The sequence below is a fragment of the Oryza sativa genome, chromosome 1 (genome assembly GCF_034140825.1).
Source record: "Oryza sativa Japonica Group chromosome 1, ASM3414082v1".
In the NCBI taxonomy this organism is placed as follows: Eukaryota; Viridiplantae; Streptophyta; class Magnoliopsida; order Poales; family Poaceae; genus Oryza; species Oryza sativa.
This window is the reverse complement of record NC_089035.1, coordinates 27,281,006-27,294,860: the sequence shown is the minus strand read 5'-3', so window position 1 is coordinate 27,294,860 and position 13,855 is coordinate 27,281,006. Positions and strand designations below refer to the sequence as shown.

Below are 13,855 nucleotides of genomic sequence, written 5' to 3'. Positions count from 1 at the left end.
CTTCGACGCGGCCGCCGCGGGTGGGGCGGCAACGCCTCCTTCCTCTCCTCCCACCACAACCGCCGCGCGGACCACACCTACTCGTTGTCGTCTTCCATGCGCACGATGGTCGCCGGTCTTGGGGAGGATTGAAGGGAGATGCGCGGTGGCCACCGGTCCCGCGCGAACAAGCTAGCTCGCCGACCGCGCTCAGGTGCGCTCGCGATCGCGTCGTCGTTCCAAGCAGCGCTCCTCATCTGCTCGGCATTGGCGGCGGCAGGGGTGCGCTCACGGCGGCCCTCGAGGCTCGACCGCGCCCTGGCGCCTCCCCTCGGGGCCGGCGGCGACAACGTCCTCGGCGCCATGCTCTCCGCCGGCGTCTTCAACCCCGTCCTCCGCGACGCGCTCTGCGTCGCCCACCACTTCGCTCACTCGCTCGCCGACCTCCTCCAACGCCCTCGTCGGCGCCGCCCCGCCCACAACTGGGCGCCGTCCCTCCTGGGACCGGGCGACGCCCTCGACGCATCGAGCCGCCGAACTCACCTCGCCGCCCTCGCCACGATATGCCAGAGGTTATTTTGGTCATTTATGCAAAAACCTGATAGATCAATGGATGCTAACATCAGCCAACTCACGGTAGTGGTATGAGAGGGTGTGCAAATTTGATTCAATGGCATATAAGTGAAGAGCGTGGCATATCAGGGATCGGACCAAATTTTAATGGCATATAAGGGATTCTCTCTTCTTTAATAGGTAGACGTACAATGTAATTACAGCGATTAGTTCTCTTGTTAAATAGTAGCCATATGAAAATGCCAGCGGTTCATAACTAAATATTGATTTCTAATGCACATACCCCATTTGAGATAGATGAAGATGAGGATTGATATGGCACGTAAAATGAGAAAGCCATCGGTGCATGATTAATTGAGTTTTAACTATTCTAAACTTGAATTGATATTTTAGAGTAATATTTAACAGTTTGGAAAACGTGCTAACGAAAATCGAGGTAAAATATGCATCTCAAACAGAAAAAACATGGTCCAGTATTGATGCAGAGATGAAAGTGATATAAATGGTTAGGGGGCGATTGCTCTTATTTGATATGGTGAATTTTAGTCACCTTCTACTCTTTTACCAAAGTTACAACATCGACCATACTCCCTCCATCTCACTCACTAACACTAAGACGCGGTCAAACTTGACATAATCTTTAAAACTAATCTTTGACTTTAAATTTTGCATATGCATTATGTTTGTAGCAACAAAATCATAATCACATGAAAGTAAATTTCAATGATATTATTTTCATAAAAAATAATTTATAATAAACTATTTTTTTGTCAAATATTTAAATAAGAATCTTAAAATGTGTGCTCACCTTAGTGAGTGAGACGGGGGGAGTATTTAGGTTGTGCTCTTATGTCCATATTCCCAACTTCACGTCTCTCATTATTCACGTACATGTTTTCCAAACTGCTAAACGATGTTTTTTATAAAAAAATCTATAAGTAAAGTTGTTTTTAAAAAATCATAATAATCTATTTTTAAAGTTATTTTTAGCTAATATTTAATTAATAATGCGCTAATGCATGTTTCGTTTTATATGACAGAGAGGAGGGGTTCCCCAGTTCCCCTACTTGCGAACACATCCTTAGCTTATATTTTTCACTTTGGATCTCTTTTCCTTACTCTTTTTTTTTCCATCTTGGATCCCCTGACATGGGTAAGTGGAGACAAGATGAACGTGACAAAGGGATAATATCACAGTGGCATGCTAGGACTGACCTCGACAAAAAGAGTAAAGAAGTGTCCGATACGAAACTAAAAGGGTAAGATAGTGGGTCCAAAATGAATATTTGGACTAGAGGGGATGCAAGATGAAACTTTGCTAAAAAGAGGGAGTCGAAGATGAAATTCACCGTAAGTTACTACGATGTCCTCCAACATCAAGTAAAGTTTTTTTTTCTTTTTGTAAAAATGTTATCTTCCGCATTTCGTTTGCGTTCCCATTTTGGAGCCTTCACGCTCTTCGAGTTCAAGTCATTCCTAAACTCTCCAAAATTCATCATATTCCACCAAAATCCTAGAGTTTCAGTTTGCTGTTCACCTTGGGCCACAATCATCACCTTAGCCCAGTCCCTCTTCCCTGCCTTTTTCTCTTCTTGGACCACCACCAGTCCACCAACCGTTCTGGACCAAATGACCCGTCTCCTCCATGGGCTATGGCTCTATGTCCTTCTCTCTCGTGGGCCACATGCCCCAGTGGGGAATAAATTCATCTGAGGTCCCTTAATTTGTCAACGAATCCGATTTTCGTCCTTCAACCGGAAAACCAGATACAACGGGTTCTTCAACTGTTAAAACTGGTTCAATATAGATCCCATGGCGGTTTGGATGGCGGTTTTCACTGACGTGACGCCTACATGGCTATTTTGACTCGGTCTTCACATAACGTGGCAATGACGTGACGCTTACGTGAAAATTTGATTTGAAAAATATTAAAAATTGTGAACCCACATGTTAGTTTAAAAAAATAATTTAAAAATGATGGGACCCCGTGGGCCCCACATGTCATTCTCACCCTCATCTTCTTCCTCCTCTCGCCCCCCCCCCCCCCCCCAACCCCCTGTATTCATCTCTCTCCCCTCTCATCTGTCCTCTCCGCCGAGCGAGGAGGGACGCGACGGCGACGCGCCGCTCCGGTGCAGCGCGCATCGGAAGAAGCCCGGTTGCGTGGTGGGCGAGCACGTGCACTCCCTCCTCCTGCTCGCGCCTCCGTCACCACCGCGTGACGACGACACGACGGCAGCCATGACGTGGGGGAGCGCGAGACGGAAAGACGGATTAGTTTTTGTTGCGCTATTGAGGAATGATGCATAATCCGTTCTATGGATTAGTTTTTGTTGGTGCATGCGCGCAGGCGTGCCTGCCGGCGATGGAGGAGAGATCCGGAGTCACCAATTCACCATACGTGCTCTCTCTACTCTCTTGATTATGTATTTACGTGTTAGGTTGCTTGGTGGTGACTGGGTTTGTTCATTCGTGTGGTGTTTTGTTGGTGCGTTGGATGCAGTCGCCCCCGAACCCGCGAACGCACTGGGGAGCCTCCTCCTCAAGCTCCATCCTGGCGGCTTGCTGAGGTGGCTCGTCTCGTCCCTCAAGAGAGCCGGCAGCAGCAGCACAACAATCGCCGGCGTGACGCTCGAAAGCAGCGCCAAGACACAAATATTCCGCCACTACGACGAAGTCGACCACGACAACGCGGCGTGCAGCGTCTGCTTCGTGGCACTGGCGCCATGGCTGCTGCCTCCTCGGTAGAGTGGTGGCGCTTCGGTTGCGGCGTGGTGGCCGGGCGAGGAGCTCCCTCCGCCGGAGTTGATAGATGATCTCCCTCCGCCGCCTTCTTCCGTCGGCCGTCGCTGTTGGGCTCGCGTCGCTCGATCGAGAGAGAGCAAACGCGGGCATCGCGGCGGAGGGGCGGGGCGGAGCAGCCGACGGAGTGGAGCTGCCGCGCTCGCCGACGACCTCCTCCTAGATCTGCCTCCTCCTCCTCCGGCCACCTCCGCCGCCCGCGGCCTGCTGCCGCTGCCGGTCCGCTCCGCCCCTCCGCTCCTGCCGCTTATCCGCCGCGAGGACGACTGGACGAGGGAGAGCCGAGAGGAAGAAGAGGGAGAGCCGAGAAGGACTTGTGGGGCCCACGTGGGCCCCACCATCTTTATTTTTTACCTGACATGTGGGCCCACCTTTTTAAAAAAATTTATGTGTGAAACTGACATGTGGGTCCCACGAAGTTTATTATTATTATTTGATCGAATTGCCACGTAAGCACGTCACGTCAATACCACATCAGATAAAGAAGTCAAATTAGCTACGTAGGCGCCACGTCAGCCAAAACCGCCAAGGGATCTTATCTGCACTGGTTTTGACAGTTAAGGGACCCGTTGTATCCGGTTTTCTGCTTGAAGGACGAAAATCGGATTCGTTGACAGTTAAGGGACCTCAGATGAACTTATTCCCCCCAGTGGCCAGTCAGAGGGCAGTGAGGCCTAGAAACAGATTAGGCCCATACGAACTGTTTGATGCCTAAACGCATTTCCAAGCAGAAAAGGTCGTGGAGATTTGGAATATAATGCGAAATTCAGCCTCTCAGATATGATAGACATCAGCAGAGGGAGGAACTACTCTCGAGTCTACTCTTTGAAGGATGGTTGCAACTTTACTTGAGGTCAGAGCGACAGTGAAAGAATAATAACTGCAAATAGAAGAAACCAAACTTCACCCATTGTATGTACTGGAGTATGGTCATGTAACCATTGGGCCAACTGATAGCAGGGACAAGTACAACCACTCCAATGTGCTTCGAATTTCCAAATTTCTTCCCAATCCATCCTATTCTGGGCCTTTAATGAGTCTACCTCATATGTAGAAAAGAGAAGGAAAAAAAAAGTGAAGCAAAGCAGGATTTGACTGCCATACTTAGCAAAGCACAACTTGTGGTAATTGTGTACGCTACGAGTACTGCCCTCATTAGCAACTATGAACCTTTTGGATCCATCATACAACAACAGCCTGGAGTAGGAATATCTGGTAATCAGAACAGGCAATTTGCCCAATAATACTCTTATATTCAGTTGATCCTTCACGTTTTCTACTTTTCTACCCTCCAAGACAACCAGTATTCCTCTCTTCAGGAATTGTGAGTAAAAAAGAAATGGAGTACACACAAAAACAAAGATAAAAACAGCTAATAAATCCATGATCATGTAACACTCAGTGTCATGTGCACATGCATCTCATACACCATGTGGTGCTGTGTCGCAATGGTAGCACAGTTAACATGTTCAGGGCCTTGTCTTCTCTTGCGCTTGAGTCCAGAGAGGCAGAGAGCAATGGATCCCACAGGTCACGGTCACATGGTGCACCCCACGATTACGCGCCAATAATCTGTCTGAAGTTTAAAGCCTTTCAGAAAACGAATCTGTCCTCAAGTTCCGCTACAGGTCAGTGCCTGTTCTGTTCGATCATGAGCGAGATGGCGGGAGATCTGGGCTCGGATTGGATCTGAACCGAAAATTTGCAGTTCTTCCACCGTCCAAAGAATTTGTTCTGATGTCAAGTTTAAGAGTGTGTTTAGTTCCTGAAAAAAGTTGGAAGTTTGGGGAAGGTTAGGAGTTTGGAAAAAAAGTTAAAAGTTTATGTGTGTAGGAAAATTTTTGATGTGATATGATGTGATGAAAAGTTAAAAAGTTTAGGATAGTTAGGGGTGAACTAAACACGGCCTTAGTTTTTAGCTTGAATTGTAACTCTGAAGACTGACTAGAGCCGGTTTGTCAAAACCACGAACGAATTGCGTATAGAATGCATGATAGAAGGAGGATTTGCTTTTCCAAAAGATAATATGAATTTTGGCATGTTTACGTAAGAACGCATGATCTCAGTGGCGGATGACGCAACCAAGTAGTAATACAAATACTGCGCAGTAGCATTGCCAAAAAAAAAAAAAATCAATCGTCAACGTCAGAGATCAGTTTCATCGCTGATGCGGTCACAGAATGTCCCGTTCTCTGTTGGCGCCGTCACTGCAGGCTCCACATGCGAATTTATGAAACTGATCTTCAGTTAAAGAAGCGATTAATCTACACATAACCGTTTTGTCACCGCCCTCGGTGAACTAATCGTAACGCAGTTTCGATTTGATGCCGCGGAATTGAATCCGCGAGAAAAATGATTCCTCGTGGAGGACCGGAGGAGACAACAAGAACAGAAAAAAAAAAAAAACCCCGCAGAGCGCCAATCAAATTCAAGCCAGGAGGCATGCCGTCCTCGTCAGCCCCCACCACGCACAGCTCTTCTCCCAGCAATGATCTTCTGTGCCAAGCAAAACAACAATGGATTCCATGACGTGCAATACAGTAATACTGCTGCACATTGTGCTACCACCACACAGAAATTAGTACAGCCACAAAATTGCATTTTGTTTTCTAAACCGAATTGTTTTTTTTGCAACTTGTCACATCGATCTCGTAACGATTATTAGAAGGATATCTGTACAATAGCGAGTTTAGCGATTCATCTAGAGCATCTGATTATTATGAAGTCGGATGCAACGCAACGGCTTGATGCAGAGGATCCTCGCCTTGAGACCGCCTTCCCGCCATGAAGGCGGGAACCCGAAGCCGGAAAACGCCACGTCACCGCGAGGACGAGACAAGAAAGGACGGACACCCTGCTTAGCTGGCTCCCACGCACGCGCCAGCTCAGGCCACACAGCTCCTGGGCCCCACATGGCGGTGACCGCTCCGCGTGTCCATCTCCGCGTTTGGATTGGCGGGAGCACTGTTTGGGATTCACTTGGGTTCAGTGGCATTTCCCGTAATAAGGTACGGAAACAAGGGGCGCTTTCGGGTCGATGCAGCATCTGGGGGGAATGCTCAAAAGGACAAATCGTTGTTCACTTCTCCTCCGGATGCGTTTTCTAATTCCTGCCCACACATTAGAGTCTACTCCACCAGTAGAAGTAGGCAGCGATCAGCGTGCCGCCGCCGCCGCCGCCGCCACTGCAATCTTTAGCTTTTATTTGGCTTCATCAAGACAAACGAGCGGTTCATCCTTCAGGCAGGTAAACGCCTCTTGGCTTTATCAGAAACGCCTCTTGGCTTTATCAGCTTCGGTTTGCTTCTCTTTCTTGGTTGCAATCCGTTTCTTGATCACCCTTAAATAATTCTTCCTTCTTCTTCTTCTTCAGATCTCAGCTCAGATTCAAGGAGCGGTTGTGGACAGAGAGGAGGAGGCATTTCGTTTGGTACGTTTGTTGATTTGTTCTGTGTGTGTGTGTTTTCCTTTTCTTTTTTTTTTGCTTTCTTGATTGATCAGTTCTTGCTCAGTACTAGTGTGTACTACTGGTTGGGTAAAGGGTCCTTTGTGATATGGGGTGTTGTTGATGCGTCAAGTGGTAAAGAGAGTCGTAGAGATGGCAGATTGGCCTTGTTCTTCTCTGTTTGCATTCTAGCCATTGGTTATTCTTTTACCCTTTTGATTTTTTTAGGTTTCTTCCTTGATACTGTACTACTCCATCTTCAGCTCAGTATTTGTATTATTGAGCTCAGTGTTCTTGAGTAGTGGTTCTTTACGTGGGACCCACCACCATCATCCCGTAATAACGAAATTGACCGTTACAAGAAACCTTGAGGACGGATTTTACAGAATCTAAAACCATATTTCAGAATTATTAGCTCAAGGTTACAGTAGAGAATATGAACGATCATATGGTTGTAGTGCTCTTTTGAAGGGTTCATAAAACACATCCAGTATAACCACACAATTTTCACTCATCAAAATATAACCATTTAAAAATAATGTATGGTCAAAGTGAGACAACAACAGTCAAAAGGATCAGCTACTCGAGAACAGAGGGGGTAGTTAACTAGTAGTAGTTATGTTTCTAATATTTAGACATTAGATAAAATGTTGTTCTTTTCTAAAGAAAAAAGACAGGCTGAAACCCTACCTTAGTCTCTATAGATCATATCCCTTTTTATGGTTCAGTGAGATTATGCTTGATATGCTACTTAAACATTTTGTGCTGCATCATAGATATGATTCACGTGTATAATAATTGCATAAGTGCAAAGACAACAAATTTAGTAAATTTTAATGGCTGTAAATGAAATCCCAGAAATTTTTCCCAACCTTCCAGAATGCAGCTTGCATATCCATCATCAGATGACCTTATCGTTTCGATGTTTCAACCATTTGTCTGTCAAAACTAAGAGTGCACGATCCTGGTGCCCTTTCAAAGAAGTTGGATAATCAATTCTACTCTATACCGTCTTTCTTTTTTTGCTAAGTGCTTCAATGTTTTTCACATAATCTTCAAATAGTTTCTTGTCAAAATTCTTTTTGCTGTTCTGGTGAGCTCTTCTCTGGGATTATACGATTAGGCGCCTTACTGATCATATTCTTATGCTCTTTACACAGTTCACTCAGGGGCTTCTCTCGTTCACGAATAAAACATAATCTGGAGTTAGAGGCTAGAGCATCATATCACCTCAAGTATGATCAATTTTGACTAGATCATCTCCTCTGCAAGCAAATACCATTTGTTGCCATTATAAGAATATTCAGCAGTTCGACATGACGAAGAAACACAAACTTAGGAAATCCAAACATCTTCTGGAGAACAAAAAAGGTATTCTCTTGACAAGTATTTAACTCAAATCAATTTGTTATATAGGTTCTTGTGCTTGGATCACAATTTGCAATTTGCTCCTATATATACCAAATTATTCTTGTAAATGTAATATTCCTGTTAAAGACGCGAATATTAGGGAATGACCTAATATCAAATAATTAGAAGGGGTGAGGTTTCGAACCTAGATCGTCTAGCCCACCACCTTGTGGAGCTAGCCGGAAGACCCCTAGGCGTTTCTCAAATGTAATATTCCTGTTGATCTTATGTCGTTCCGGTTGGATGATCCCTAACATAATTCAAACATCAGTAGCACGCTCATAAGGCTTGTGTATTTTCTCATTCATTCCTGATGAAAACCGCTATATTTTAGTTCTTCTAGAATAACTCTGGCTTGTACTGTAATCAATAAACTCCCCTAGCCATTTGTTGTCTGAAATGAGTTTATGTTTTGGTTTTCCCACAGGTGTTGATGATAATGTGGAAAACATTCTACGGATGATAGGCGAGGAGAATGAATCGGCCAAGACTGAACCCTCAGATGATTCTGGAAATGCCTTCAAGAAATCAAAACTGTCCTCCCTTGTGAAGGGCTTCCATGAAGAGTATGAGTACCTTCACAAGCACTACCAACAGCTAATTGGTAAACTAGAAAATGTTGGGCACAGTTCCAGTGATTCGGATTCATCTGATTCAGACGACGAGGGAGACAGCTCAGACAATAATAATCTTAAGACAAAGGTAGAAGATGCACTTAGTGAAGAAAATGGCTGGAAACAGAAGCTTGTTGAAGATCGTGAAGCCAAAGAAGAAAGTCTGGAAGCAGAAATTGAGAAGCTGAAACAAAACACAGAAGAACAAGCAAAGGAAATATCTGATCTGAAGCACCTACTGGATAAAGCAATCAAGGATAAAGAAGCTACAAGGGTAGAGTTAAGTTCGGATGTTGCAAATTTGTCATCTGAGAATGAAAATCTAAAGTTATTGGTTGAAACTACAGAGAGAGAGGCAGGAGAATCACACAAAACAATAACACTCATGGAGAATGAGATTAGGACACTGTCTGTTGAGAAGCAAGTTACTGAAAAAGAGAGAGATGACCTGAAGATTTCAATAGTAGATCTGGAGAACATGAATGGGGATTTGAGCAATCAGCTACAAGAAACAAATGAGAAATGCACCTTCTTGTCATCCCAACTCGAGAAGGCCCAGCTAGCTGAGAAAGAAGTGCAGACCTTGTTATCAGAGATTGAGAAGATAAAGAATGAGAATTTGATGCTCTCAAGGGAGAATGATAACCTGAAAGCATGTGAGCAGAATTTAGGTACTGAATGTTCTCAGCTGAAGGCAACTATTGCTGAAACAAAAGCTGAAAATAGCACCTTGACTGAAGAAAAACATTTACTTGAGAGCAAACTTAAACTTTTAGGCGTGGAGATAGATGATCTGATTGCAGAGAAAGAGGAGCTAATGAACAGTATGAACATAGAACGTGGAGCTGCAGCAGAAGAAAAGGAAATGCTAGTATCCAAACATTCCAAGTGCCTAACTGAGTTGGAGAAGGCACAGTCAAGTGTTAAGGAACTAGAATCAACAAATGGTGATTTGAACGATAAAATAGCAGTGCTGCAAAACGAAAAAAATTCTCTGTCATCAGAGCTACAGCAGCTAGAAGCTTCTTTTGAGAATCTTGGTAATGACTTGGAACAGGAACTTGAGAGGATTTCTATTATGCATAAGAATAATGAAGACTTGGAGTTGGTGAATTCCAATTTACAAAATGATCTTGCAACAGTACAAGGACAAAAGAATGAAGCTGTTGCTTCTACTCTTGAGCTCGGTAATAAGTTAGAAGAGAAAAACCAACAAATTTCAAATCTGCAGGAAGCCGTGGAAAACCTTGAAGCGGCAAAGACCAATATGTATAATGAGGTTACAGTACACCAAGAGAAATGCACCTTCTTGTCATCCCAACTCGAGAAGGCCCAGCTAGCTGAGAAAGAAGTGCAGACCTTGTTATCAGAGATTGAGAAGATGAAGAATGAGAATTTGATGCTCTCAAGGGAGAATGATAACCTGAAAGCATGTGAGCAGAATTTAGGTACTGAATGTTCTCAACTGAAGGCAACTATTGCTAAAACAAAAGCTGAAAATAGCACCTTGACTGAAGAAAAACATTTACTTGAGAGCAAACTTAAACTTTTAGGCGTGGAGATAGATGGTCTGATTGCAGAGAAAGAGGAGCTAATGAACAGTATGAACATAGAACGTGGAGCTGCAGCAGAAGAAAAGGAAATGCTAGTATCCGAACATTCCAAGTGCCTAACTGAGTTGGAGAAGGCACAGTCAAGTGTTAAGGAACTAGAATCAACAAATGGTGATTTGAATGATAAAATTGCAGTGCTGCAAAAAGAGGGAAGCTCTCTGGCATCAGAGCTCCAACAGCTAGAAGCTTCTTTTAAGAATCTTGGTAATGACTTGGAACAGAAATTTGAGCAGATTTCAGTTATGCAGAAGAATAATGAAGAATTGGAGTTGGCAAATTCCAATTTACAAAATGAGCTTGCAATGGTACAAGAACAGAAGAATGAAGCTGTTGCTTCTACTGTTGAGCTCGGTAACAAGTTAGAAGAGCAAAACCAACAAATTTCAAATCTTCAGGAAGCTGTTGAAAACCTTGAAGCAGCGAAGACTGATATGTATAATGAGCTTACAGTATGCCAAGAGGAGAAAAATGCAGCACTCCTACAGGTACAACAGCTGGAGGCTAATCTGAAGAATCTTGAAAGTGAGTTGGAACAGAAACAGAGCCAAGTTTCAGCTCTAGAGCAAGCAAATGAAGAATTACGAGAGAAAATTTCTAGTTTGGAGAGGCAACTAGAAGAGGCTAGAAGTAAGCTGCAGGACGAGATCATTAAGCTACAAGGAGAAAAGGAACGAGCACTTGATAATTTGCAGCAGTCAAACACTTCAATTAAGACATTTGAAGAGGAATTAGAGAAACAGAGAGAACATAATTCTATTCTTCAGCTTGCTAATGACGATCTGCACAAGAGCATCGCTAACCTGGAGAAGGAACTTGAAGACACCAAGGTTAGTTCTCATGCTGAAATTTTAGCACTACAAGAACAGAAGAACAAAGCACTGTCAGACTTGCAGCAGTCTGAAATCTCTATCGAGAACTTCAGAATGGAGTTAGAGCAAGGAAGAGAGAAAATTTCAATCTTGGATCTATCTAATGAAGAAATGAAGGATAACAATTATAGACTGAACCAGCAATTGGAGGAGATAAGGACTAGTCTGCATGCTGAGATTGCAGCTCTACATGAAGAGAAGGATGCAGCTCAATTAGAGTTACAGCAATCTCTGGCTTCTGCGAGGAACTTGGAGACGGTGCTAGAAAAGCAAACAGAGAACCTTTCAACTCTACAGCACGCTAATGATAACTTAAAGAAGAACAATTGTACCTTGACTGAGCAATTCGAAGTAATCAAGATTGAGCTGCAGGAGGAGGTTAAGATGGCACATGAAGAGAAGGATGCCACACTAACACAACTAGAGAAGTCAGAGGATTCTATCAAGAATCTTGAAAGTGAGTTGGCACAGCTGAAGGAGGAACTATCAGTTCAGATGGAAAGCAATTCCAGCTTGAACAAGCAATTGGAGGAGGCAATATTGAAAGTGTCAAACTTAACTGAGGAGCTCGAGACAGTTCAAGCTGAGACTGCCAGTAAAATTAATGACATGGAAACTAACACAAAAGATTTGGTAAATACAATTGTTCTATTATCTTCTCAGAAGAACAAAGTGGAGGAGCATATGAAAATTATTACCGAAGCATGCATGGAGAAAATGTCATTTATGAAAGATTTCGAAGATCAAGTAAAGCAAAAAATTACAGATCGTGAGATAGCAATTGCTTGCCTCCAGCAGAGCCTCAGAGGAATTATTGGCAGCTGCCAGAGACTCCAGTATGCATATGGAGAGGTATCCACAAAGGCATCACACCTTGAGGTACTTAGGAGGAATCACCTCGTGCAGATAGATACATTGGAGAACAAACACACAGAAATTATGGAGAAACATCGTCATTTAGGGGAGGAAAATACATCTGCAAACAAAGAGAACAGAAAGCTACAAAATCATGTCCAAGAACTTGAAGCTCAGCTCCAGCTAGCCAGGCAGAAGCTTAGAGTTACTGAGGCAGAAAGCAAAAGCAAAGAAGACAGCTATGTGATGGCAGTGGAAAAATCACATAGAGAGATCCAGTATCTTGAACAGAAAATACAGAAATATTCTGGACAGATCAACTCACTGGAAGAAACTCTCGTACAAATAAAAGGAAATGCTGAGTCCGGAACCTCCACACTGGTTGATCAATTGGATCAGCTAGAATCACATTTCAATAAGAGTTTTTCCCACTTCTCTGCCCGTTCATTTGCATGCAGTGAAGAGCTCAAGCTCTTAAGGAACAGGTTACAGCACCATCTTGCTGAACAGAAAGAATTGGTCAAGAAGAATGATGTGCTAGGTATGAGGTTGAGAGAGAAAGAAAACGTTTTGTCAGAAATGGTGAGAAGTGCTTCCGAGGCGAAGAAGAAGATGGCTCACCTTGAGAAGACAATTGACGAGAAAGAAGAAGAGATATCAGCTAGGGTGCAAGAGAAAAGAGAAGCTATCAAGCAACTGAGTAATGCAATTATTTACCACAAGAACAATAGCGATGATCTGATCCGCTACATTCGCAACCATAACCGCCGTCGCCTTCCATTTTGTTTGTAATTTTGATTAAAAATAGTAATGCCAGTAGATGTAAAGCTTGCGTATATTCTAGCTTTGAACTGTGGCAGAAAGGGAACTGTTGCCAGATATTTTTTTTCTCATCATCTCATGTATCATATAAAGTTCTGAAATACTCATCGAAGTAGTCAGACAGGTTGCCCTTTATTCTTTGGGCAACTGGAAGTGCTGAAGATATTTTTGTTGTTCTTTGCTCTTGTCATAAACCCTGAAGCCTAGATTTCCAGTGTGCATAAGATTGGAGTTATTTGTGATTATCTTCATAAGCTAGTCGCCCCAAGATTCTTGTTGGATATTTTTGCCTGACATCTTTATAGTTGCATCAGGTTATCAGGTGATGTGAGCATGCTAATCCTGGTAGAACGGAACTTGCTGCCTGCTACCGGACTTGCAACAGAACACTGACAACCCCAGTCCTATACTACTTATCATTATCTAGCTAAAAAAAATGCCATCCTGCTGGAGTAGCAATCTATGCCGAAATCCTACTGCAGAATATGCTATTGCCATTTACAACCAAAGCCTCAGAAAAAGAAGTTCAGGAAAGGTTCAGTTGAATTGCTTCAGATGGTTCAAGTGAGAAAACCTGAAATCGGACGGCACGAGCCACAGCGGCGGACTTGTGGGTGAGCGGCGCCGATCTTTCCTCGCGGGGCGCGGCGAGTACTCGTGACTCCGCCGGCGCCCCCTCGTGGGTCGTGGCAGCAAACGGACGGAGCCAGCCACGGGCGTCGCGGGCACTGGTTGATGACTTCAGCTAGCAAGGGGGCGCCGGCGCGCCTGCCGAGGCGGCGAAACGGCGGCGCTAGGTGGGGGAGAACGGCGCCGCCTCCGCGCGCCCAACGAGCGCTGTTCTGCACTCCTGCTGGTGCTCTCCCTCGCCGC

The 13,855-nt window shown here is 44.2% G+C and overlaps 1 protein-coding gene and 2 long non-coding RNA genes across 4 annotated transcripts; 2 read left to right on the top strand and 1 right to left on the bottom strand.

The window, feature by feature from the left end:
• The first annotated feature begins 2,629 nt into the window (after positions 1–2,629).
• On the top strand, positions 2,630–3,821 carry LOC136357206 (uncharacterized). The gene is made up of 2 exons (XR_010742394.1): positions 2,630–2,953; positions 3,056–3,821. It is a non-coding gene; the product is annotated as an uncharacterized lncRNA (long non-coding RNA).
• Positions 3,822–6,446: 2,625 nt separating this feature from the next.
• On the top strand, positions 6,447–13,159 carry LOC4324184 (COP1-interactive protein 1). 2 transcript variants are annotated; one of them, XM_015761651.3, is made up of 4 exons: positions 6,447–6,601; positions 6,728–6,784; positions 7,960–8,170; positions 8,637–13,159. In XM_015761651.3, exons 3-4 carry the CDS (start codon positions 8,116–8,118, stop codon positions 12,950–12,952), a joined length of 4,371 nt encoding a protein of 1,456 aa, XP_015617137.1. In that variant the 5' UTR covers positions 6,447–6,601; positions 6,728–6,784; positions 7,960–8,115; the 3' UTR covers positions 12,953–13,159. The 2 variants fall into 2 exon arrangements, with proteins under 2 accessions (XP_015617137.1, XP_066168265.1); XM_066312168.1 differs by lacking the exon at positions 7,960–8,170.
• On the bottom strand, positions 7,293–13,855 carry LOC136357203 (uncharacterized). Its single transcript, XR_010742387.1, has 2 exons — positions 13,557–13,855; positions 7,293–8,064 (listed from the first exon to the last, which is right to left on the bottom strand). It is a non-coding gene; the product is annotated as an uncharacterized lncRNA (long non-coding RNA).